This window comes from Camelus bactrianus, chromosome 35, assembly GCF_048773025.1.
Source record: "Camelus bactrianus isolate YW-2024 breed Bactrian camel chromosome 35, ASM4877302v1, whole genome shotgun sequence".
NCBI lineage: Eukaryota > Metazoa > Chordata > Mammalia > Artiodactyla > Camelidae > Camelus > Camelus bactrianus.
Genome location: NC_133573.1, coordinates 8002625 through 8028986, shown reverse-complemented (window position 1 = coordinate 8028986; position 26362 = coordinate 8002625). Strand labels below are relative to the sequence as shown.

Genomic DNA, 26362 nt, shown 5'->3' with positions numbered 1-26362 from the left:
CTCAGCCTCGGTCACAACTACTCACCTCTGTATAAAAGCTACGAAGACAATATAAAATTGAGTGAGTAGGAGTATGTTCCAATAAAACTTCATTTACAAAAACAGGATTTGGCCCACGTGCTGCAATACATCAACAGCTGTGCTAGACAATTAACGATAAAATGAACTCAACAGTAGGAGAACACCATTAGGTAGCAGCGTATAGAATTAATATACAAAATTCAGTAGTATTGAATTTTAATCCATTGACAAACACAGTGGCTGACAATCAGCATAATGGCAGAAAACTTTATATAACTGAAGGCAAATTACCTCCAGATGAAGCCTGTACATATCAAATAGACATTAAAAGTCAACAAGAAAAGAAAATTCAGCATGAAATGAATAAGTCTACTTTTTCATGAATCTAATATGTCAGGATACCAGTTGTTCCATTGTAGGTCCTAGGGGAGGGCATGATTAACAGCAAACAACCTATATTGTCTTTAAAAGCAGGAGTCTGAAGTACTGAAAAAAGTCACAGAGTTTTATGAAATCATTGGGTTTTTTCAAAGTCACTTTTGATTCAGTAGGCAAACTGTTATCATTAAGATGTTTCTTTTGTTTCTGTTTGGGTTTTTTTTGTTGTTGACAATTTCACATTTTCTTTTCTTTTTTTAATTACTTGGTTTACATTGTTGTGTTAACCTCTGGTGTAGAGCATAGTGATTCAGTTATACATATGTATTCCTTTTCATATCCTTTTTCATTATAGGCTATTACAAAGTATTGAATATTGTTCCCTGTGCTGTACGGTAGTACTTTGTTGTTTATCTATTTTATATATAGTAGTTAGTACCTGCAAATCTCGAACTCCCTTACTGAAAAACAGATAAGGGAAGAGAATTGTTCATGCATTCTATGATGCAAAGTCAATAAAACTCTGCTGTGAGTGTATATGTTTATCCTGACATGCAATCTAAGGTTTAGCCAGAGCCATGGACAAATCATTAAAACATAAAACTGATAGTTATTAAAACAATTTCCTAACTTATGAATTATTTAAGAATTATACAGGGGAGGGGTATTTGTCATTTTCTTACCATTTAACTTAAAGCTCGAAGACTCAATAAATCCTCCAGATCTAGCAATAATAGCCATGTCTGAAATACGATGCCGCTTGGATTCTCACCAAACTCAAAACGCTGTTTTCTGAAACTGACTTTGTGCATTTATAAAAGCATTTGTGGGAAAACCATATTTACATGTACAAAAGGATTCATCAACCTCCTTGCTGCACAAGAAAGAACAGTTTAGTCTTTATCTTTTGAGGCTTCGTCATAGAGTTTGACACTTGTGACCACTTTCTCTCCTTAAACACGCTCCTCCCTTTGTGTTTTCGGTAACACACTCTTCCACTTCCCCTCATGACTCTCTGGCTGTTCCTCTCAGTTTCTTTCCAGGTACCTCTTCTCTGGTCCAGTCATTCTCCCTGAAAGATCGGGTTCAATAGGATTCTGGTTTTGCCCTTTAAATTTTCACTTTCCTTTCTTTTCCTCACAGTCTCACATATATTCATCACTCAAGTTACCAAATATTTGTAATAGCCTATGCCCAACCCAAATTTTACCCTAAGCTTTAGACATGAATATCCCATTGCCTCCTTGAGTCATTAGCCCAGAGATGTCCCATAAGAACCTCAACGTGTACCCGACCATAACTGACCTCATCATTCGTGTATTATACACTAAACGTTTGTTGAGTGCCTACCCTGAGCCTGGGACTGGGTTACACAATGACTATATCATGATGAACAAATTGATTTTGTTTCTCCCCTGGTGAAGTTCATTCTTCCTTCACCTGTGCTCCAGCTGAATTCCCGGTATCCGTAAGTGGTACCATATCCATCAGAAACCTAAACTCCATCCATGACTCCGCCTTCCTCTCCACAGCTCGTGCTCAGTCACTCACCTTGGCTGATCGGTTCTCTCCCTTTATCTGCCTTTCATCTGTCGATTTCTGTATTCTTTAGTACCTTGTACTCCATAGGCTTAGTTTAAACCGCCTTCACCTCTGGCCTGCAGTGATCCCCTGAACAAGCTTCTCTGTTTCGGGTTACACTTAAAACCCTTTAATAACCTCCAATCAGCTTTAAAACAAAATCCAAACTTAGCATCGCACACAAAGGCCTGAGTTATAACTGCCTGTTGACATGTCTGTCCCGCACCCTCAAAGCCCCGATTGCAGGTGAGAGTCTAAAGTGAGTTAGTCACCATTTAGGGGCCTCTTGTTCTCAATTTGTACCAAGTTAAATAACATGATTAATTTGATATAAGAGAAACACAGGATGAAGGGACTCGTCTACACGTAAGCATCGATACTCTGACTTTAACTTTGTATTTTTGTATTATTGGTTTAAATTGCTACTAATTAAAGGTATTGCTATGTGAACAACACTAGTCAGTATTTACCTAGCACTATTACATAGTAAGCACTTTACGTATATTAATTCACTCAATCATTTCAACAATCCAGTGACACAGGTACCATGATCGTCCCCATTTTATGCATTTGGTAGTTAAGGCACCGAGTAGTTTAATTTGCTGAAGGAAACATAGTCAGTAAGTGGTGAGACTGGCATCCCAGGCTCTGGTTCCAGAATCTATATTCTTACCAACTATATACTATTCAGAATAAAATGAGATTGTGCAAAGTATTAAACAAGAATTTTGATTCTTGAAAGGTGATACACATAGATACATATAATGTACATATATGTGTGTGTGCATATCTCTATGTGTACATATGTGTGTGTATATATATGTATACATAGAGACGTATATACATATATGTGTATATATATATTCATCATATAGACTGTATAGAAAATACAAATAAGAAACTAAAAAAGATCCCAAGTCCTACCATCCAGAAATAACCAGCATTAACAGCTAATATAAATTATCCCAGATATCTCTTTATACCTATAACCAGATAAAAGAATGTATGGCTAGGTAAGAGAGAGAGATGATATGGATGAATGGATGGATGGATGGATGGATAGATAGACAGACAGACAGATAGATAGATAGATAAAAATACTGTTTTAAATACTACCTTTTGATTTATTTATGTGCAAGATGATAAAATTCGCACACCTACTCATCCACCCTTTCCTTTTTCTTTTTGTCAGTTGTACTAGTACATCATCGTTATCAATGTTTATAACATATAGATGATTCCCCTAGTGCTAATTCCTCCATTGTTTTGATCGATTGCTGGGTATGTTAAGTCCCCCAGCTTCAGCCCTCCAGCTCATCCAAGGGAACATTTTGGCTCCGTAAGTCATGATTGTGGTCATTTGTATGTAAACGCATTTTACTCTTTCATCACTCATGCATGCCAATTCTAAGAGGTGACACTATTCCATGACTCCCCAAGAGTTTCCCCTAACACCCTCAAATAAAATCTTTCAGCTTCTGGGGCCACTTACATCATACTTTCGGGCTCTACTGCACAAGCACCGACTGCTTTGGTGACATTGACAAGCAGAGCTTGGTTTGTTCCAACAAGGAGTTTCACCAGTGGTTGGATGCCGCCACATTTCCGGATAATGACTCTGTTCTCCTGTTCTTGGCAGCACTCTCCCAACGCACCAACCACATTCACAAGGACTTCTTCCGGCTGGTCAGTTAAAAGTCCCACCAAAGTTTCAATGGCTTTGTATTTGCGGAATCTAAGTTCACAGGGTGGGAAGGAAGGGAAAGAGATGGACAGTGTTATTTTTAGTATAAAGTTAGCTGATAATAACGAGTGATAACATCAATGGCTAAAATTTACTAAATGCCGACTATATGTTCATTCAATCTTTACAATAACCCTGTGATGTAGATAATATTATAATCCCCATTTTCAAAAGGCTAATCTGAGGCTTGATCAGCAGTGAAGCCAGCATCCACACCCAACCATCTGTGCCCTGAAGCACCGTACCGTACAGCTTCTAGGAAAACTACAACTTCTTTTAAATCTTAATGTCAACAGTCCTACAATTTTAAGGGTTTTGCCCTAGGCTACAGGGACTACTTTACATGAACAAAGCAAAATAAACCATTTTTGTGTTAAATAGAACATGTAAGTTTCCTGTTAAAGAAAATCATCCGCCTGAGACAGGGAAGAGTTGCCCCAGAACATCCATCGTAAACTGTGCAAACTCTAAAAATGCACAAAAAGACAGCTTCAGAGATTAAAATCAATCGAATGGTCATAAAATTTATACATGCTTTAAAATTCAATGAAATCGTATTTGAAAAATGACTACTTTTCTGGACCAGCTGGTTAGTTGGCATTTAGGCGACTCATCTTGTCAGAATGGAACCACTTCCATCTCTAAAGACTCAATGGAATATTCATCCCCTCACCTTGATAGGTCTCTGCAGGAAATATCAGGGATGCTTCTCATTTAAACGGCTGCCCAAATGCAAAACAGCCCATTGGCACAGGGAGATTATGTCAGCAAGCCCCTTATTCCTACTGAGGCACGGAAGATCATTGCCAGGTGGTGAGATGGGAAGTAAGGGTCTTCCATTTCTAAGAATCTCTTAACTCTGCCAACTTAGTCCAGAATGTACATCTATGAAAACTGCAGGAGTAGCACTAGAATCAAGTCTTTATTCAAGTAGCATTACAACAGAAAAATGTTTTTTGATGGACCCATTTTAATACAGAACATTGAATGCCTTCTCTTACTTGGTTGTGTTCTCTTTGCTGATGGAACATTTCCATATTGCCCCCGTGACGGCGGCCAACCGTTCTTTATTGTCTGTTTCACTGAGCAGAGAGGCCAGGGGTTTGAGTCCTCCATGCTGCCTCATCAGGTGACGGGTTTCCTCGTCTTCAGCACACTATGCAAAAAGCCAAAGCAGAGGCTGTCACTGGTCAAGGTGTGGCAAGCTTTCAGCGACTGCTAAAGAGGCCGCCATTCTAGTAACTATGAAACTTCTTTTCAGAGAGTATCATTCTCTGAAGGAGCCTCTAAATAAAACATAATTCTTGTCTATGCTGGCAGCTATCTGACAGCGTCTCTCTTCCTTTCTGTGGTTTTGGCAATGTCTAGCAGTTTCTACATACTTAGCAATCCTCCCAAGCCAGTCCAGGGGTAGCCTAGGCGTCTACCAAGACAGAGGCAGAGGTCAGTAAGAAACCTAGAATACCGCATGCAAGGATGGAGGGTTTCAGCAGTAATGTAACCAAGAGCCTTGGGAAAACATAGTAGATGAGTGAGTGATAGGGATTCAGTTAGATTTTCAATGACCCCAAAATCTAAGAAGTGAGGAATTTCCCCCAGTAGAGTTTCTATGCCCAGAGCAGTGGGTTATATCAACAGCAACTGATGTTTTATTCAAATATGTTTATCCATATGTTTGTGTCATCCTTTGAAATAAATATGTACTACATAGATGTTCCCAACTGATTATCCTTCCCAGTTTGTAGAGCCAAAAGATGATAAATTTGGTATAGGTTTGCTATTATCCTAAGCATACAGTTGGTCTTTAAGGCCATGTGATGCCTATCACACATCATCCCTGAGGGCCACTACCAAAAATCCTCATCATGAAAGAATTCAACAAGGTAGCAGGATACAAGATTAAAATACAGAAATCAACTGCATTTCTTTACACTAACAATGAAGTAGCAGGAAAAGAAACAGTCCCTTTTAAAATCACATCTAAAACAATAAAATACTTAGGAATAAATCTGACCAAGGAGGTGAAAGACTTATACATGGAGAACTACAAAACACTGATTAAGGAAATTAGAGATGACTTGAAGAAATAGAAAGATATCCCATGCTCTTGGATTGGAAGAATCAATACTGTTGAAATGGCCACACTGCTCAAGGCAATCTACAGATTTAATGTGATCCCTATCCAATTACCCATGACATTTTTCACAGAACTAGAACAAATAATCCTAAAATTTATATGGAATCACAGAAGACCCAGAACTGCTAAAGTAATACTGAAGAAAAAGAATGAAGCTGGAGGAATAATCCTCCCAGACTTCAGACAATATTACAGAGCTACAGAAATCAAAACAGCATGGTATTGGTACAAAAACAGACATATGAATCAATGGGACAGAATAGAGAGCCCAGAAATGAACCCACAGACCTATGGTCAATTAATCTTTGAGAAAGGAGGCAAGAACATACAATGGAGAAAAGATGGTCTCTTCAGCAAGTGGTGTTGGGAAAACTGGACAATGGCATGTAAATCAGTGAAGTTAGAACAATCCCTCATACCATACACAAAAATAAACTCAAAATGGCTTTAAGACTTAAATACAAGACAACACACTATAAACCTCCTAGAAGAAAACATAGGCAAAACATTCTCTGACATAAATCTTAGCATGTTCTCCTAGGGCAGTCTACCCAGGAAATAGAAATAAAAGCAAAAATGAACAAATGGGACCTGATTAAACTTATAAGCTTTTGCACAGCAAAGGAAGCCATCAACAAAACAAAACAACAACCTATGGAATGGAAGAAAATATTAGCAAATGATGCGACTGACAAAGGCTTAATTTTCAGAATATATAAACAGCTTATACAACTTAATAACAAAAAAACAAACAACCCAATCCAAAAATGGGCAGAAGACTTAAACAATTCTCCAATGAAGGCATACAAATGGCCAATGGGCACTTGAAAAAATGCTCAGTATCACTAATTATCAGAGAAATTTCAAATCAAAACTACAATGAGGTATCACCTCACACTAGTCAGAATGGCCATCATTAAAAAGTCCACAAATGATAAATGCTGGAGAGGGTGTGGAGAAAAGGGAACCCTCCTACACTGTTGTTGAGAATGTAGTTTGGTGCAGCCATTATGGGAAACACTGTGAAGATTCCTCAAAAAACTAAAAATAGACTTAACATATGATCCAGCAATCCCACTTCTGGGTATATATCCAGAGGGAACTCTAATTCAAAAAGATATATGCACCCCAATGTTCAGAGCAGCACTACATACAATAGCCAAGACCTGGAAGCAACCTAAATGTCCATCAACAGATGCCTGGATAAAGAAGCTGTGGTATAGTTATGCAATGGAATACTACTTGGCCATAAAAAAGAATAAAATAATGCCATTTGCAGTAACATAGATGGACCTAGAGATCATCATTCTAAGTGAAGTAAGCTAGAAAGAGAAAGAAAAATATCATATGATACCACTTATATGTGGAATCTAAAAAAAAAAAAAACAAGAGGACACTAATGAACTCATCTACAAAGCAGAAACAGACTCGCAGACATAGTAAACAATCTACAGTTACCGGGGGGAAAGGAGTGGGAAGGGATAAATTTGGGAGTCTGAGATTTGCAAATGTTAGCCACTATGTATAAAAATAGATTCAAAAAACCAAATTTCTTCTGTATAGCACAGGGAACTATATTCAATATCTTGTAATAACTTTAATGAAAAAGAATATGAAAACAAATATACGTATGCATATGCATGACTGAGAAATTGTGCTGTACACCAGAAATTGACACATTGTAACTGACTCTACATCAGTTAAAAAAAAAAACAGAAAAAAAAACCAAATCCTGATTGTAACACACCAGGAGGCACCTGCTAAATTTATCTTCTATTAGTGACTTTCAGTTCTGGTTGAGTTGCAACTTTTAAAAATTAATCACTATTTCTAGCCAACCCTGAATGATTACTCATATGACTATATATGAGTGTATATGAGTAACCATTAAGATTACTATATAACCTTATACTATGGAAGTAGTGTGTGTGTGTGTGTGTGTGTATATATATATATATATATATATATATATATCTTTATATCCTCATTATGAGTGAGTTGTGTCCCCTCAAAACTCAGATGTTGAAGTCCTCACCCCCGTACCTCAGAATGTGACAGAGGTAGTTAAGGTTAAATAAGGTCACTGAGGTAGGCTGAATCCAATATGATTGGTGTCCTTACAAGAAGAGGATATTAGGACACAGGGGAAGGACCACATGAAAACAGAGGGAGAATGACAGGTGGACATGAAGACGCCAGCCTGCAATCCAAAGAGAGAGTCCTCAGAAGGAACCAACCCTGCTGACACCTGATCTCAGACTTCCAGCTTCCAGGACTGTGAGGAAATAAACTCCTGCTGTTTAAGCTCCCCAGCGCATACGGTTATGGCAGCCCCAGAAAACTAACACAACCCTCCACCGACACGAACCCCTTCTCTGACTCCATCGTTCTGGTGCACTCTCCCACTTTGCACATTCTAAAGTGCATTCCTCTAGGAGATCTACTCTGATTAGGCAGAAACAGGTGCCAACAGCAGCCAGCACATTTGCCCAGGCCTTTCTTCCGGTTTACGATTCTACTCTGTTTTCTGATACACTATGGAACTTACAACCCACAAAAAGTTAGTGAAGATTAAAATGAGCAAATTAATAAAAGGTAAAGCAGGAACACACACTCACTCATCCATCATGTCTTGGTAGGAGATATATTTCCCAAGACCACTGTGTTGGGTCAGGATGTATGAAAGGCAGTAGAGAGGCACCATGTACGTATTTGGCTATTTTACACTAAAAACATCATTTTAGCAGACAGGACGTGTTTTATAGAACTGTAAGTAATCAAACACGTTGAAGCAGGTTTCTCTCTGACGTTTCCAGGCATCTATTATTACCAAAGGGCAGTGGCTTTCAAACCTATGTGTGCATGAAAATCCCTAGGGGTTGTTTAAAAACGCAGATTCCTAAGTACCGTCCCCAGAGAATGAGACCTCATGAAACACCACCTGAAACTCCACGAAGAACTCCAGCACCATCCTGAGTCACCGTACCTGGTAGATGGCCATGGCGCAGTGCTCCTGCAATTGCTCATTTTCACTATTTAGGTTCTTTACTAGGTTCTCAATTATCCTTTCTGCTTTGATGGCAGCTCGGCAGTTTTCCTAGGAAAATAAACTTCAATATTTACATGGGTATAACACATGAATATAAGCATCAATTCATATTTATTAATAACGACGCTGAAGAAACTTTCTTAGTAAATAAACACCATGGTCTGAAATTAACATACTGGTATAACAATAGGAGAATTTAGTCAACATTTTCCAGGTACCAATGTAACTAATGATCTTTTTTTAATGATAAAAGAGCAGGAATTAATAAGAACATAGACAGTACAGATGATACAGCTGAAAATTGGTTCTTTAAAAAGAAAAAATAAGTTGATAACTGTCTGGTGAGACTAATTAAGACACAAAGAGAGAAGGGACAAATAACCGTTTAAGGATTGAATGCATCACTGCAGACCCTGCCCATGCTAAAAAGGTCAAAAAAGCATACCAAAAAACTCTGAGCCAATATACTGTTATGTTTTGTTTCATTTTTATATTTTTTTATTGAAGTATAGTTGATTATTAGTAAACAAACACTGTGGTCTAAGCTTAACACACCGACATAACAGTAAAAGAACTTAGTCAACATTTTCAAAACTACATCATCCAGGTACCAATGTAATTAATGTTCTATTAGTTTGAGCTTCTCTTTCTAATAGAATGGTGACTTCTTGGGAAAAAAAAAAATCCTTAGCAGTCATGATAACTTTAAAAATTATTTTCTGGCTAAAGAAAGTCAAGGTGAAGAAAGCAAGGGAAGGAGAGCTGGCCTGGGTACCTCTGAGGCACATTCTTGCAACGTCCCCACCACCGGGATTAGCATGTTTTCATGAGAGGTCTTCAGCAACTGAGCCAGCAGATGGATGCCGCCCGTCTTGCGAATGGCTTCTTTGTTCCCGTTACTCTTACTGCAGCTCCACAGCGCCAGTGCCCCACAGCGAGCCAGCTCCACGTCTTCAGTCTCATACAGGCTTGAATAGGCGGGCTCTGTCGCGTTCTGCTCATGGTCAAGTAGAGCAACCTAGGCGAACGGATAAACACGACACACGTGGGAATCTGTAAAAGAAAACTGAGCTCATCGTGCAATAGCCCCAGGGTCGCGACCAAGCTCACCTCCATCAAAAGTAAGAATCCTTAAAAAACAAAAAATTAACTTTCATACTACGTAGCTGCCAAAGAAACAAACAGAACCTTCAGAACAGTTTCCTTCAGCTTTGAGAGAATTAACCTTTCCTTCCCATGAGAAATTTAATCCCCCCAAGATGGCGTTTTCTTAATACGGCTCTTCACATTCACGTTAGTGAGGTTCGCAAACCACATCCTCAGCCTTGGTGCTAAGACGAGCAGGCTCCCTCAAGCCATCAGAGCGCTCCACGAGAACTGAACGGCCGGCACACTCTTCAACCAGGAGCCTCTTTGGAGGACAGAGCCCTCCGCCTGTGCTCCCGAAACCAGCTAAACCAAACAGCACAGCTGGCAGGACCCTCTCATTTCTTTGCAGTAACGGAAGTCCCAGAGGCCCTTAAGGGAGAGGCCCTTCACACGCACGCAGCAGGCTGTCAGGCCGCCCCTCAGAGAAGGCGAAGCGAGGCCTCCCAGTGCTGTCTTCATCCCACGCACGTCTGCTCATTCTCTCTCCTACTTAATTGTGGCCTGCAGTCATGACCACTCAACCACGATCCCCAGGTTCAGAGGGAATAGCCCAGACCACATAGTGTCACGGATTCCCAGTTCCCAGGGGGGAGAGGATGCTGGTTTGAATCAGGTGGACACTCCGGGTCTAATTAGTCATGGCCCAAGAACGGACAGGCGTGAAGAGAACTTAGCATGGCTTTTGGGTACCCACTGGGCACAGAAGATGGTAATGCACAGAAGGAATTCTAAGACAGTGGGCTTGAACACAGGGCAGTCTACAAGTACCTGTCTACTACAGTTATTCCCTCATTATCCGTATAAAGTCCAAACTCCGTAGCTCATTGGAAAAGGCCCTGTGCGATCCTCAGGGTCCCGGCCTTCACCTCCCACCGCTCAGCCCGTCTGGCACTGCGTCCGGCCACGTTCAGCCACGTGCACTAACCAAGCTCTCAGTGCTGTCTCCCAGCTCGGGGCCTTTGCAGTACGCCTTCCTCTCCCTCAAATTCTTCTCTCTGGTGTGTCTGCCTGACAGACACCTGCTCACTTGTCAAGGCTCAGGAGGGGTGACCTCTCTTCTCCCCAGACTCTTTTTTTTTTTTTAATTTTATTTTTTAAAGTTTTCTCTCTATCCAAATTTATTTATTTTTATTTTTAAAGGTTTTTCATTGAAACATAGTTGTCTTACAGTATTGTATTAGTTTTGGCTGTACAACATAGTGATTCAATATTTCTATAGATTACACTCCATTTAAAGTCATTATAAAATAATGGTGTATTTCCCTATCCCGTACAATAGATCCTTGTTGCTTATTTATTTTATACATAATAGTTTGTGCCTCTTAACTCCCTGCTGCTATTTTGCCCCCGTCCAATGGAAACCACTCATTTGTTCTCTGTGAGTTTCTGTTTTGTTATGTTCATTTGTTTCGTGATCCCCCCTCTCCAAGGAGAGTCGATGGATCATCCCCTCCTTAATTTCTTCCCTGTTCCCAGCACTGACTTCCATGAAATGCCTAATATGCACCATTATGCTTTTATTCTCGCCTGTATCCCCGCTGCCTTCACATCCCCACACCCATGAGATTGTGACATCACTGTGGTCAGGGACATACATTTATTTGCATTTCTGTTTACATTTATGTTTATATTTATATTGCTACCACCTTGTTCTGGTGGCCCACATTTCCACAAGTGTTTGAAGTGGTTTCCAGTGAAAGGGTCAAGGGCACTATACCTACAGAACACATGGAATCTGGCCCCAGGACTAACAGCTCCGGGTCTGGCAACATTTTCCTCCTGGATGCATTCTCCCTGTGTGCTAAACCTTCGTGTCTTCTGCCCAGTCTTCCATCAGCTGTGCCTCTCCAGAGACTGACATCCACTTAGGTGCCCAGACCCCACAGTGGCCAGGGCCCTCCTGCCTGCTCTGATCCTCCCCTCCGTGCCCTTGCTCTGGTGCCATAGCCAGCCTGTTGCTTCATCTCTGCCTTGCATGCTCTCTCTCATGTTCAGGTTTAGAGGGGACTCCTGCCTGTATGTCACCTGCTTCCCTCCCCCACACCTAGCAAACCAAAAATGGACCCCCAATCCTGGCCCTTCCCAGGTGCCTTCTCAACTCAGCAACTACAAGTTTACTATTAGTCTATCCCTCACTGGTCTTTCTTGTTCCTAATTTAGCTGTTATTTAAAATTAAATTAAAACCTCTGTCATTATTTTGATTAAGCTAGCACAACAGTCCAAATTCCAGGCCCCCAAACGTGACGCATAAGATGCCCATAAAAACATATGTTAGTGTTATATTACATTGTTCATTCATAAAATTTAATGGGAGCAGTTTCAGTGGCCATCAGCCTACTGTATGATTTTATTATTTAATCAGAATTCTGATAATCATAGTAATAATGACCTTTTCCCCCCAACATTTTATTATGAAAACTTTCAAACGTACACAAAGGGTGAGAGAATTGTGCAGCAACACCCATGTACATCCACCACCTAGACTCTGTAACTAACATTCTTCCATATCTGCTTCATCACACAGCTACCTATGCATCCATCTGTCCAGCCATGAGTCCGTCTTATTCTTGCGGCAATGTCTAGTGCTACAGATTCCAAGTGAACAGCACAAATACACAGAATCTCTTCCAGGAAATTTCTGAACACGTTTCACTGTATACACATTCACATAAATCTGTATTAGTTCAATAGATATTTATGAACCCTTTATGTGTGCAAGGTACTGGGCTAGGTGCTTATCACACTAAGATGAAAAAGACACATCTCTTGTCCTAAGGAACATGAAGTACGGAAGTGGTGACGATTCTGCATGATGAAAGCTGTGACACAGGATCTATTGAGGGTGAAAACGCACTTGCAGGTCGTACTTTATTAAGATGCTTCCTGCAGGGGCATGGGCGTTGAGCACATGCTGACTTGTCTCCTTCAGTGATAGTTATTGAAAGAATCATTTTTTTCAGATTATAAAAGTAATAGACAGCAAATTGGTAAATGCAGGAAAACAGGAAGGAAATTTGGTAATCGTTTCAGAGAAAAACCTTGGTGGACAATTTTGTGTATTTATTTCAAGTGATTTTGCTGTCTCTGTTGGGTATCGCCTAAAAGTTGGGATAATGGGTACCATCAGTTTTTAATCCTGTAACAATTTTATATAATATTAAATGCACAATTATTCCTTGCTAATAAACTTCTAAAACACAATACTGACAGCTGACAACAGGTGCTTCTTAAGCATATATACTGCAAACTGTCTTACTAATCTCATACTGTAAATACGCTTTTTTCAGTTGTCACTCTTGTAAGTAACAGTGAGATGAGTAAGAGTCTGCAGCTCCGTCCCCGTTGGGGACATTTCCTCATAGTGAGGTCCCCACAGCAGAGGACATGGGCTACCAGACGGTGTTCCACTGCAGAGGGTCACCATCCTGTCACCAAGCTGCCCACTACATGAGTGTACCCCTGCCCAGGAGATAGGCGAAATCAATTTCTATTTTAAAAAATTTGTATTTCATTGAAAAATGAGGTTGAACATTTTTTGGCCACTTGCCAATGTAAATACACAAAAATAATTTTCAAGGACATGTTATACAAAAAGAAGATTTCCCAGAACACGCCCAGTGGCTGTCATTTAGTGTCCGGGAGGAGCCAGGAAGGACAGTGGGGAGTTGGGGTCTCGGCGGCGGCTTCTGGGCCCACCGCCGACGTCGGCGGTACTTACTCACCAGTTTGGTGATGCCCCCGTGGCGTCTGACCGCCCGCCGGGCTCTTCGAAACTTGGCAACATTCGCAATTGTCTCAGCTGCCAAACATTTCAGACACTTAAATGGAGAATCGAGTATATTAACCATAACTGGTAAACCCCCAAGTTCAACAATATTACGTCTGATTTGAGGATTATGACTGATTTCCTTCAGGATTTGTAATGAACCAATCTAAACGAGAAGAGAAAGTTATAGGTGAATGAGTGCTTAATGCAGAACCAGAGCTACGTATATATTTCTAAATCCCAAGTCTACCTAAAATCCTCCCCCAATTAAGTTTCTTAAGGGAACAGTTTCTATTCCCAGGTGTGAGACATACCCTCCACATTTTCCTTCAATTAAGTAAACAGACATTCATCATTTCAGAAGCTCAGGCCAATGGAAAAGAACCAGAAGAGGAGGAGGAACGGCAGAGAGCTGACAAGAGCAGCTAATCGCAGAAGAGACAGGTAATTAGTGTAACAGCAGACAAAGACAAATGACACGCTTCAGGAAGGGCAGACACCCAGCGCTGGGGAGAGAAGCACGTGCAGGTACCAACAAGGCTCCCCCTCCATCGTCACCGAGCCACTCACCTGACATTTGACTTCATCCGTTTCAAGTAAATTTATTAAAACTTCAAGGCCTCCAACATTCCTGATCGCCAACTGGCAGGTCTCTTGCGCTAATTTGAAATCCTTCATCGAACACAGCGCAATCACTGTAGCCGTCTGATTTCCTCTCTGCAAAGACACAAGGCCACAGAGGTTAAGTAAGATCACACTCCCATAGAAACGGACTAAATAGTGATGAATCCAGGAACTGGGAAGCGTGGGTCCCCATCCACCGCACATTCAGTTTTTTCAAGTTCTCCGAGTGGGTTATAATTTGTTAAGTGAATTATGTGGAGCCAATGCACAGGGTGTCATAAAACATTATTCCAATTAAGAGTCCCCGTGCAAAGGTGGTCTGTCTGCTTTAAACAGCTACAACACTAGGTGGTATTAGCGTATTAAATAGAGCCGGGGGCAAGCCCTGAGACGTGGGCTGGGGAATGTCAGTTTTACGTGGAGGTAATAGGCCGCCCTTGAACTGTGAACTGTGCAATGCAAACTGTGTCAAAATTATTCCTGCAGATGTACACAGAACCGTCTGGACCAGAGAAAGCCTGGAGCCAGAGAAACCACGTGCGGAGCAGGACGGCGATGCACATTGGGACTGAGGGCAAGTGGAGCAGGGGCTGCAAGGCTGGGAAAGAGGCAGCAATTCCAGTAAGACCTGGAGACGGACCCGACGGGTGGATGAGAGAGAAAAAAACATGGTTTCACTGTGGTGAGCGGACTGCGGGCCCAGCAGTGTGCAGATCAGCTAATCACCACGTGTGAAGAGAAGCGGGGAACTGCTTTTGTAAAAAATCCAAGAGATTTTAAAAATGTAAATGATTGATTAGTGAATCAGGCCTGCCAGGAAGTTAAATCAGAATTTGTTGCAGGAATTCTTAAGCAATGTCCACTGATCATTAGAGCTTTGAAAATCTTTGAAGAACAGAGCACAGTACATACTACTTCTACTGCTACTGACAGTGATTGGCATACGAGTCCCCATGTAAGCACCGAATTAGTTCAGAAGACACAAAAGCAGTATTTCTAATGGAGCCAAGAGGAAACTATTTTTGTAAAAGGTGTTCATAAAAGACAGCCTTGGATTTCTACCTCAAAACATAGTAGCAATAGCCTCAAATACATCTCTCTCTCTCTCTCTCTCGCTCTTTTAAGGAAAAACACTTTCAAATTATATTTAAGATCATTGGCTAATCATTACTTTATATTGCTACATATTATATGTGCATGTATGTAGATAAACACTTAGCCCAAAAATGGAAATTATATTCAAGCGGCCCAACCCCCTCCTTCATATCACACAAATGCACACTGGCCAATCCTCTTGTGAACTCAACACAATATGTTCTGTTTAAAATAAGAAACTGAAGTGGGATAAGCGAAGGGCGAGCGTCAAAAAGTGAAGAAGGAAATGTTTAGACTTCAGACTTTCTTCTTACTCCTTTCCAGATCATTCCCTCCACATCTCTAAAAATGTTATGAATGGCACTTCTGTTTTTCATTCTGATTTTCCCTCTGGGTAATCCAGGCTGTCCTCTGTATTCAAGATTATTTAGAATGACGAGAGCCTTAATTTTATTACTTACATTTAAAATAATAAGCTTTGTTCCTATAGCTGTTAGTGTCTTTTTCTCAATATCAAGAGAAATTCTAACATCACCAATTTCCCCACAGTTGGTTTTAACACATGAAGCAGTAAGTCCTCTATTCATTACTGAGCGTTTCATAAACTCCCTTGCTTGGGGGCACAGGACCCCCGCACACCAGCATTTTCTGTTCCTCTTTTTAAAAAGGCACATATTTTGTAAACCAAAAAGAAGAATCTAAATGCTCATCTTAATGAATTAAAGAAAACAATATAGAAAAAAGAAAAGCAAAGAAAATAAGAGAATTCATTAAACAAGGCTCCTTTTCTGAATTTAAATGGTGAAAAGGAGGCAGAAAATTCCTCCTGGGGTACCCGAAGGAACCGAGCTAGGTTCCGACATGAAACATTTGACAATGGAAACCAAGAGCCTCAGGTCAAGAGAGCTCTCAGGCAGTGGCTTCAGACTCATGTGTGAGTAGAAGGCCAGAAGTCAAACAGCATGTGATGTCTCAGTCGAGCCGAGAGTCCTCCCAACCCCAGGTCCAGCTCCCTTGAGGAGGAGAGCTCTGTCCTGACATTCTCGGTCGTACACAGTGGAAAACCTTCTGGACTGCTGTTCTTGCATTCTCGTTTCTTTGGTAGCAATTTTCCACTTAGACACTCAGCACAATCATTGCTTCCTATTTCAAGTTCTTTTCATTTTTCTCCTGTTAGACTATTTCCATCTTTTGAGTTTTATTTCATTACTTACACTGTAACCAATCAGATACATTTTTCAGTCAAGAAATTGCAGCAAATGCCCGAAAGGTAAGATTGTGTATTTTTCTGAATTATCTCTAGGCTGGTGTTGAGGCCAAATGATGGAAAATTTACATTTATCATTAAGAAGTTAGATCCTTATAGAAAAAAAAATGTTTTTCTGTAAATCATCAGCCTTTTCTGAAAATCTGGAAACACATTCATAGGCTTGAGGGATTTTTTTTTTAGAACAGTTTTATATTAGGGAAAGTTAGTTTTTCCACATTTCAGGATTTACTTCTCCTCTTGTCACTGACCACACTCCCCAAAGGATTATAAATCTTTCAGAATGAATACCAGCGGACGGGAGCCAAAATATTCAACGTACAGAGCCACAAATGTTAGCCAATTTGCTATTCTTTAAATACCAGCTATGTCAAAGGATTTTCAAATGTTCGTTCCACTTTGACCATAAACATCTTACTGAGGAGAAGCAGGGCAGATATGCATATATGCTCCTTCTTCAATTAAATCTCCCCCGAGAACGAAATGAGTTGCCCGTACTTCTTTTCACATTTTATCACACATTTGCATTTGTGAGGTTTTAAGAGCTGGAGAAAACAGAGTAAAATATTATGTTCCTAGCTTCTGAAGGCTTTCAAAGAATGCTTCCAGTCAGCTTTTCCACATCTTAAATTAACGCAGTCCCTTCGCTGGTTGTCCTCACCCCGCCTCCCTCATCCTCCTCAGGCATCTCCAGCTCTGCCGGCTCTAAGGCATTCGGGAGCTCACGCTCCCTACCACGACCAGGAGGCCCAGTTCACGGTTGCCATCCGACTCCAAACGTGAGATTGAACTCATGTTGCTTTCTCTCCGTTTTCTCAAAATGTCCTCTTGAAAGATGAATAGAGGACATTTTTAAGAGTAATGTTTCCCCTGGCATTAAATAAAGTCTCTGAAATGAATTAGTCTTACCCACCTGGTGTATAGAGTAATAGCCCCCCTCCCCCCCCCCACCCCCCGGTACTGCTGAGAAGGAAGAAATAAACGTTGACCACGTTGAAACGAAGAAAGCACGCAAGAGTGAAACAGAGCGCAAGCTGCCGGAAACCACTGTTATATTTTTTTCATTCAACGAATTTGCTTACTAATTACTTAACTATTTGCCCAGCCCGATGCCAGGCACTAGAGGCATCCTGATAAATGAAAACAGGCAGGGGCTTTGCCTTTATGGAGCTCACAGTTCAGTGGAGAAGAAAAATTTCATCCAAATCAATGGAAACTTTAAGTCTGAGAAGTGCCTTAAGGAAGACGGACATGGGACCAGGGAAGCCCACAACAGGGGACTCTAACGGGCGGGGGCATCAGGGAAGGTTCCCGTGAGGAAACGATGCCCAGGCTGAGGTCGCGGCTGAGAGCAGGTGGAGGACGAGGGAGGTGACGAAAGGCCCGCCAGTGACGGGGACAGCGCACCGGAGGAGTGGGGCGCGGCGACGGCGGTAAGACCTAAAGAAAGGCCAGATGGCCGTGACTCAGAGAGCAGGCGGCAGGGTGGTCCCAGATGAGCTGAAAAGCTAAGTGGGCAACAGTCCCTGCTGAGCCAAAGGCTGGGCTGAGAACTTGCACCTTTATTTCAAGATTGATAGAAAATATTCAAGGGTGGTTGGTTTTGCCAGGAGGGAGAGGGCTACCGTGAGCTCATGACATTGTTAAAGGTCACTCTGCTGCTGGAGGGTGCAAGCGTGGACAAGCGGAGACCCCTTGGGTACCTGCGGGGGGATAACATGGATTAGCAGGTCGAGGTGACTCAGTGTGCTGCAAAGGTTTCCAGTGACTTGGTTCAGAAAAGGATGCGGGAAGCTAGTCGATGGCACTTTGATGGCAAACACGCTCACAGGGTCATCCTTCGGGACCTCCTGTCGGAGTCCTGTGTGCCGGCAGGGGGCAGGAAAGCAGGCAGTGGCGTGATGGGGATCAGAGGCCTCCCTTTCCCTGTTCCCCTCCGTCTTCAATCAGGAGGCAGTGGGTTAGACCCAGTGAGGTGACACCACCAGCCATCCAGCTGGCTTTCAATGGTCTCAGCATTCTTTCCTCCAAACATGCCACTCATAGAGCCATGAACCCTGCCAACGACTGTTTATTAATGATGACAGAGGGGCTGGCGCCCCAGCGCAGAGTTTGGCTCAGAGATCCTGTTCATCTCCCAGGAGCAGGAACGGTAAAAAGCCAGCGCCCCAAGTGAGTGGCACAGAATCACGTTCAGTCAAGGTAGTAAAACACATTGCTTTGCCTTCTGTTTATTTGCAAACTGATTTCATGCTGATGATTCAGCACTTGTACACCTAGGGCTCAAGAGATGAGACGTGAAAGGGCTCCAAGGAAAAAGAGAAAATCGTGTTCCAGAAGAAAAAAGAAATTAGACTCAGATTGTTGGACTGCAGGCTTGCTAAGAACTTTTTTTTTTTTTTAAATGAGGAATGGGTAAGGAACAAGGCAAGGATTCCCTCACATTCTTTTTAAATCGCCATGGAACATTTACATAAATTGATGACTTACTGGAATGCTATTGCAATAAGGAAAAATTTGTAGGAAATGTAGCAGTCTTCCTAAAAAGACTCAGAAGAATGAACTGAATAATTATGATTATTAATAAAAATAGTTTAGTAAAGTGGTTGAATACAAGAGCAATATTCAAAAATGAGTAAGTCCCATATGCTAAGAATAACAAATCAAAATGTGTACTTTGAAAAGAAGTTCCCATGCCCGTACTGGCAAAATAATAATAGCAAAAATATCTATGAGTGAATCTCACAAGAAACGTGTTGTAAATATACGGGGCAAAGCTATTCAGTTTTACTGAAGTATAAAAAAGATGAAATAAGTGAATGGTCGTACCATGTTTCTAAATAGGATAATTCAATGTTATTAAAATTGAAGTTTATCCAAAAATAATTTATAAATTAATGTAAGCCAACCGAAATCCCCACAGCATTTTTGAGTTTTGTTTTTTTTTTAACTTGAGTCTCAACTCATTCTCAAGATGATCTGAAATGGAAAATATGCATTTAAATTTAAAATATTTTAATAAAACTCTCTAGCCAATCAAATATTAAAATATACCAAAGCTACAGTCATTAAAAAGGCACGGAACTGGCATGGGAACATCCAAATAAATCAGTGTAACATAAAGAGATCTGGAAATAAACTCTTACAAGTGAAATTACAGTACTTGACAAAAGTAGCCTCTCAGATCATTGGAGGAAAGAGCGGATGAGCCAGTCACCTGATTCTGAGATCTGACAAACTGAGAGAAACTATTTGCAAATAATTATAACAAAAGATTAACATGCATCAAGAATCAAAAGACAAAAAGCCATACAGGAAAATAGACAAAGTACACAATACAATGGCTACTTGACATATGAAAACATTTACAAACCTCACTAGCAATCAGGAATATGCAAATTCATACAAGATATATTTTCCCCTATAAAATTTTTTAAAAGGCTGAAGATTGGTGAGAGTTTATAACAGTGAATCTCAATCCTAGGTGAGCAGTTTTAATACCCTAGGGAGATTTTAAAGATTATCAATGCCCAGAACCCATTCCAAACTAATTCAGTTCAAACTTCCATGAATGGTATGTGAGCATCAGAGTCTTTGTTTTGTTTTGTTTTGAGGAGCTGAACTGATTTCACACTGTACCCACAGGTGAGAACCTCTGGTATATTATTGATACAGTGTAAATTGGTGTTTGCTTCCTGTCGGCAGTATCACAAAATTTTTATACATAAACCAAGCTTGGTTGATCACTTTTCATAATTTCCCTTTAAAATAAAAATAAAAATTAATGCAGTGCCTCTCAAACTTTACTGTGCATATATTCTCTTTTTTTAACACAGCTTTACTGAGGTATAATTGATATACAAAAATTCTACATATATTTAGTGTATACAATTTGATGGGTTCAGACATATGCATATACCTGTGAAACCATCACCACAATCAAGACAATGAACATATCCGTCACCTCCTCAAATTTCCTAATGCCTCTTCCCTTTTTTGTTTTAATAACACTTAACGTAAGATCTGCACTCTTAAATTTTTCAAGTGCGCAAACAGTATTATTAACTACAGGTACGATGCATTTTGCATAACTGAACTGTTATACCCACTGAACAGCAACCCCCCCATTAGAACTATCAACATTTTAAATGTGCATACTCTTTGACCCATGCAGTTCAATTTCAAAGAATCTATCCTACAGAAATAGTGTACATATCCAAAGAATATATAAAAATATTTGCTGCAGCATAGTGATAATAACAAAAAAAAATTGATTAGGGGAGACAACCTAAAAAAGTTATCAATAAGGGAACTGTTAAATAAACTACTGATATATGTATAATGGAATACTATGTAGCAATGAAAAGGATTGAGGCAGATATGAAAGCTCACCAAGGCGTTACAGTAACTACACAAAGCCCAATGTAGAATCACAAACAGTCTGACTTCATTTTAGGTATAAAAATTACATATGTGTATATATATAAACAAACATCTGGAAGGGGCTTTTCACTTTTATTCTTTGCATGGCGTAAATACTTATAATGAGCATGTGTGAATATATTATTTTATAATATTTTAAACACAGAAGAGGGTGGGGGATGGTCCAGGAGAGGAACACAGAGGTATCAGGAGACCACCACCAGCCAGGATCCAGCTTAGGATCTGCAGCCCTTGCCAGCAGCAAAGGCTAGTGGACCAAAAAGGGACATGGAGTTTAATATTTTTCCTACAAATACACAATTTATAATCATAATTCAGAAGATTTATAGATGCATGTAAAATGTAACATCATTTATACCAAATCTGGTACCACTTACTCCTCAATGCTCATATTTAGAAATTCCTCAGCATGCAAACCTCTGTAACAGGACTTCAGTGTGTGTTTTTAAAACAAAAAGTAAAGCAGTCTCGTGTGTTCTACAAACTGGGAAGTAGGCAATGCTTCTGTTCTCCACTTTATTTAGCCTCTCAAATAAATTTGAGGGGGAAAGCATGCTTTGAGGAACAAAAACATATTGTTGCTGCAAATACATCAGGCAACAAATTTCCTGAAAAGATCTATTAGGTTTTCAGATCGTTACATTAAGCTGCCTTAGATATCAACATTCTTTCCAATCAGGAATCTTACGAATACCTAGATGAGCAGCATGTATCACATAATTATGCTCTAGCTGGACCAGTTAATCGTATGCACTCGTGAATGAATGAATGGAATTAAAGCTGAAGAGACTGCTGTAGAGATGTTTCAAATTGTCATTTTTCACTAGTTAAGTTGATGTGGTCATATAATGCTAGCTAGTGGTGGTACAAACTTATGATTCGATAACGGTTTTGTCATACTCATCTAATTATCTTTGCTTTTTTCTCCACTCTTCATTTAGGATAGCCAAGAGGCAAAGAGAGTTTGAAGCTCAAAAACTGAAAAAAGTTATTGTTGTATTTGTAGAGTTCAGATTCCCCTTTGGAGATGAGGTTCCCCTCCATTACTTCCACCATCTCCTTTGTAACAAAATTAAAAGAGGACTAAGTCTGTTTCAGTGGGCATTACAAACATGCAAGTCACACACATCTCAATTAACCCGAGGAATTAAAATGTGTTCACTTCTTACACTGCATCATGTAAGAAGACTTCCGTGCAGGCTCTGCTGAGTAGACATTCCATTAGATGATGGGATTTATGTACCTTCTGATTGCTAACATTTTTGTTTTTAGGTACAAAAGTCCTACTCTTTTTGTCTTGGAGACTGTTTTTAAAGTGAACCCACATCAGTGTAACAACATATGTATTAACTTACAAGAATTGTTTCTCAGGGAACTGGTCCTAATTTTTCTTTTTAACTACTAGACTTCATTTGGGTGCACAAGCAGTGGCCATTGTTTTCCATTTTTGAAAGACTTTTTTTTAAGATTCTTTTTAACATAATAACACCACACTATCACATTCTCCATCTCTTTAACTAAAAACCTAGCACATTCTGACGCTGCTTTCCAAAAATGAAGACTGAATTCTTTTGTTAAGAAGTACTCCACGTGTAATTGGTTTCCAACTCACAGGAGAGAAAGCAGGAATGCTCAAGTGCTGGGCGTTCAGGCCCCCTGAGCCCTGAACTTCTGCACAGGAGGCCTGAATAACCAGAGCCCTGGACGCCTCCTCGGCCCACAGCCACCTTCTGTGCGGCCCGGAGTGGAGCAGGTCTCGGCTTTTCCTCCAACGAGACAGGGATCACACTACCTGCCTCTCCAAACCCAAAGCCAAGTAACGAGGAAGGAATTTAATTAACTGGATTGATTGCCAAGTACATCAGATTTCTGTGATGAAAAAACATTCCCAATTACGACTTCAAAGAACTCTTTAGCCAATTAAGGTTGTGAGTGCACGGCGGGGTGTGTATGTGTGTGTGTTAATCAGTTCGTGGAAGATCAGTAAGGAACACGAGCCCCACAAAAGTGATCTTTGACAAAGGTTTTCAAGTCTGAAAAATGCCCTTGTCAAGAACCCCACTCCAGAGAGGAAATCCAAAACATTCCAGAGAGGGAGCCTGGAAAGCCTCTTCGGAAGCCTCCTGAGATTTCTGATGTGAATGTCTTCTCAATGTCGCTCTGACGCAAGAGTCCCGGGCACTGCTGAGCCAGGGGAACCACCAAATACCTTCACTTTTCACGGGCTGACAGTTCTCAGTTTGTGGCTACATCACAGAAAAACAACTAGCAAGACCTCAGACTCACATGAAAGGTGGAATCGACACACGCTTGGTCACATGGAATAAGTTAACTGGGCCCTACAGCCCAATGACAGCGCGGGTGGAGGCAGAGGATTCACATGTGGTGATGCCCTGCCGTGATCATAAGCTGCCCTCAGCAGTCCACACCAGCCACTCTCTGCCGAATGACCTGCGTTCAGGTAACATCGTCATCCCCCTAGAACTTGGGAACAATGATTGCCCCAATATACTCAAAGCTGATCCCATATTTCTGAATTTACATTAAAAAGCCCACCTCGCCCCAGTTTCCATATCTAGCTCTTCCCAGTGTTAGTGTGTAGGAGCTTTCAATCAGAGGGAAAATTACTTTAAAAATAAACATTTTTCTCTTTTTGCTTCAAACTTTCCTAATTACTTATCCTCCTTTAATTAATCTTTTTAAGCCACTAACTGGTTGCACAAAATTACCGAATCAAATGTTACTTTCTTTGAGATTAATAAAAGGACCAGTGAAGCAAACTGCTTGTAAGATGGCAAACTAATTTTTAAGGAATTTAACATAAAAATTTTGATCCAGAAATATTAGAAATATTGCCTTAGCTGTACTAACTTGAGTGAGAGGCAGCTACCTTCTAATTGGCTTGTAAGAGGCCACATTTGTTCATGAATAAAATAAAAAAACACGAACAGGCCACCTGCTCCACAGTTTTTTCTAAGTCTCGTTCATCCCTCTGGCTCTCAAAATGGTAGCTCATTTCTAGTGAATAATTGGAGCTTCAGTCCTTTATTTCCAATTATTGTATGGGCATTTCTATTTGCATATTTCACTCTCTTCAAACTTAATCTGCCCCCAAACCAACCCTCCTCATAAACCAGCCTGCCTTCTTTCTTGGCCATGTCCTTGCTGCTTCCAAGGACACTTACCCTATTCCAAGCCCTCAACACACTCTTATCAGTGCAGCCTCTGTCGCTGGCTTCCAGTCTTCCCACTGGGATTCATTTTGCATATCACCTGCTGGTGGACTCAGCTTTCTAAATCAATGCTTTCATCACCCTGCTTCACCAGCTGGACTCTGATCAAAATCCCAGGTGCAGAAATAGGCACCCACAGGGAGGAGGAGTACCTGGGGAAGTGGCTCTGGGGATTAACCCTAGATTCCTCCATTATTGAGCAAGCACTCAGGTGCAAGCCCCGCTGAATGAAGCACATCAGAGTAGGGCACACCCCTCCAAACTTGCTTGCTAATATCCCAGCGGAGCCTGGAGTTGACGAACAGATAGCTTATCCTCAATGAACGGCCCTAGAAAGTGCCTACAGGAGAGACAAAGCACGATTCTAGACCCAGCCTCTGGGATCCTTTCCAACTATGCAAAAGCGAACCACCCGTAGTCTAGTCTCCTCAACTTTCTCTTGGATTTATTCATCCTATAGTATTAAATTCCATCGTTAATCCACATAGAGATGGATTCCAGCAGGCTACAACTATGGGTCCAGAAATCCATGCTTCAGTTTAAGGATACTTACACTAAGGTGTGTGAAATTCAGATCTACTTATAATTATGAACTTTCAACATTTTGTCTCATGTTACTAAAAGGTACCTATTTGTGTTCATTTATATTGTTGGAACACTTGTGGTGAAGAAGTATTCCCCATTTCCAAACAACAAAAATCCTCCAACTCTCCTGTTTCACCAAGGGGTTCCATACATTTCCGATTTAGAATTGAGTGAAACTTACTGTATTTCTAGAGAGACTCACAGTATTAGTGTGGGGCGTATACCTTAACAACCAGCTCCCCCAGTCGCTGGGACTGAGCCAAAGCAAAACATCTCAGTTGTGAGATTCTGAAGCCACAATGGACAGGGGAGAAAAGAAGATTCATATAATGCTGGCAGGTGCAGCAAGGAAGCCATCTATCTACAAGGAGGCTGGAAGAGGGAAAGGAGGGGACGGGAGTAAAAGAAGATGGGGAAAGACATCCCCAGCAGAAGGAACCGAACGACTCAGGCTCAGAGGGAGGAAAAGCGGTTCTCAAGGAGCTGAGAGCGGAAGACAGCCTGGCACCTGGGGAACCTCATTCTGTCCCTGGCACACCTGAGCAGAGGGCGGAGCGGCAAGCCTGGGCTCACTAGTGAGACACCCTGTGAAATACAGAAATGAGTTTAATGTGGTCTCTCCACTCAAAGAGTAGCTGATAAGACAGGCTGCACCACAAGGGGTAGCAGAAGGCAGAATGGAAGCGCTTCCCACTCAGGTGGCTGAAAAAGGAATTTATTGCTTCATTTAGAATTAGGGTGCAAAGTCACCAGCTGTGTGTGGGGGGAGGGGAAGCTGGAAGGCTGATGAGTAAAAATGCAATATAACCATTAGTTTAAAAATTAAACCGTGTTCTAAAAATCCCGATTAAAAATATATATACAGATGTAAAACTTGCAAGTTGAAAGGAACGTATGTCAAAGCCAAATAATTAAAGACTAACTCCCGTTATGATGTGCCAAGATCTGAGCTCATAGCTCTGGATAAATACTAAGCTATATCATTCATTGACTTGTCGGGGTATTAATGAGCTCATCAAAACTTTTTCAACAATTGCAGACATTGCTGTACTTGGAAAATGGTAAGTGGAGAGTCAGTCAAGATTAACATTTCTCTGCTGTTTGAAATCTACATTTAAGGCATGATTGTGTAAATTACAATGTCAGGTGTATTTTTCTGAGATTACCTAGAGACATTCGATTTTGCATTTCATGGGCTTTTAATATCCTTTTGTGTCTCCATATAAGAAACATTTATCTGTGTCGAAAACCTTGAAATCATTTGTAGATATACTGTTTCTTTTATTGGC

The 26362-nt window shown here is 40.8% G+C and overlaps 1 protein-coding gene across 4 annotated transcripts in view; it reads right to left on the bottom strand.

Moving 5' to 3' along the window:
• ODAD2 (outer dynein arm docking complex subunit 2) overlaps positions 1-26362 on the bottom strand; it is a 154145-nt gene that overhangs the window by 93541 nt on the left and 34242 nt on the right. For all 4 annotated transcript variants that reach the window (XR_012504139.1, XM_074358060.1, XM_074358062.1 and 1 more), the window contains exons 11-16: positions 14397-14543; positions 13783-13992; positions 9686-9928; positions 8848-8958; positions 4726-4880; positions 3473-3715 (exon numbers count right to left, since the gene is read on the bottom strand). Coding sequence is in view for 3 of the 4 variants with exons in the window: in XM_074358060.1 (XP_074214161.1) it covers positions 3473-3715; positions 4726-4880; positions 8848-8958; positions 9686-9928; positions 13783-13992; positions 14397-14543 (1109 nt within the window). In the remaining variant the exon portion in view is untranslated. The remainder of the gene's footprint in view (positions 1-3472; positions 3716-4725; positions 4881-8847; positions 8959-9685; positions 9929-13782; positions 13993-14396; positions 14544-26362) is intronic.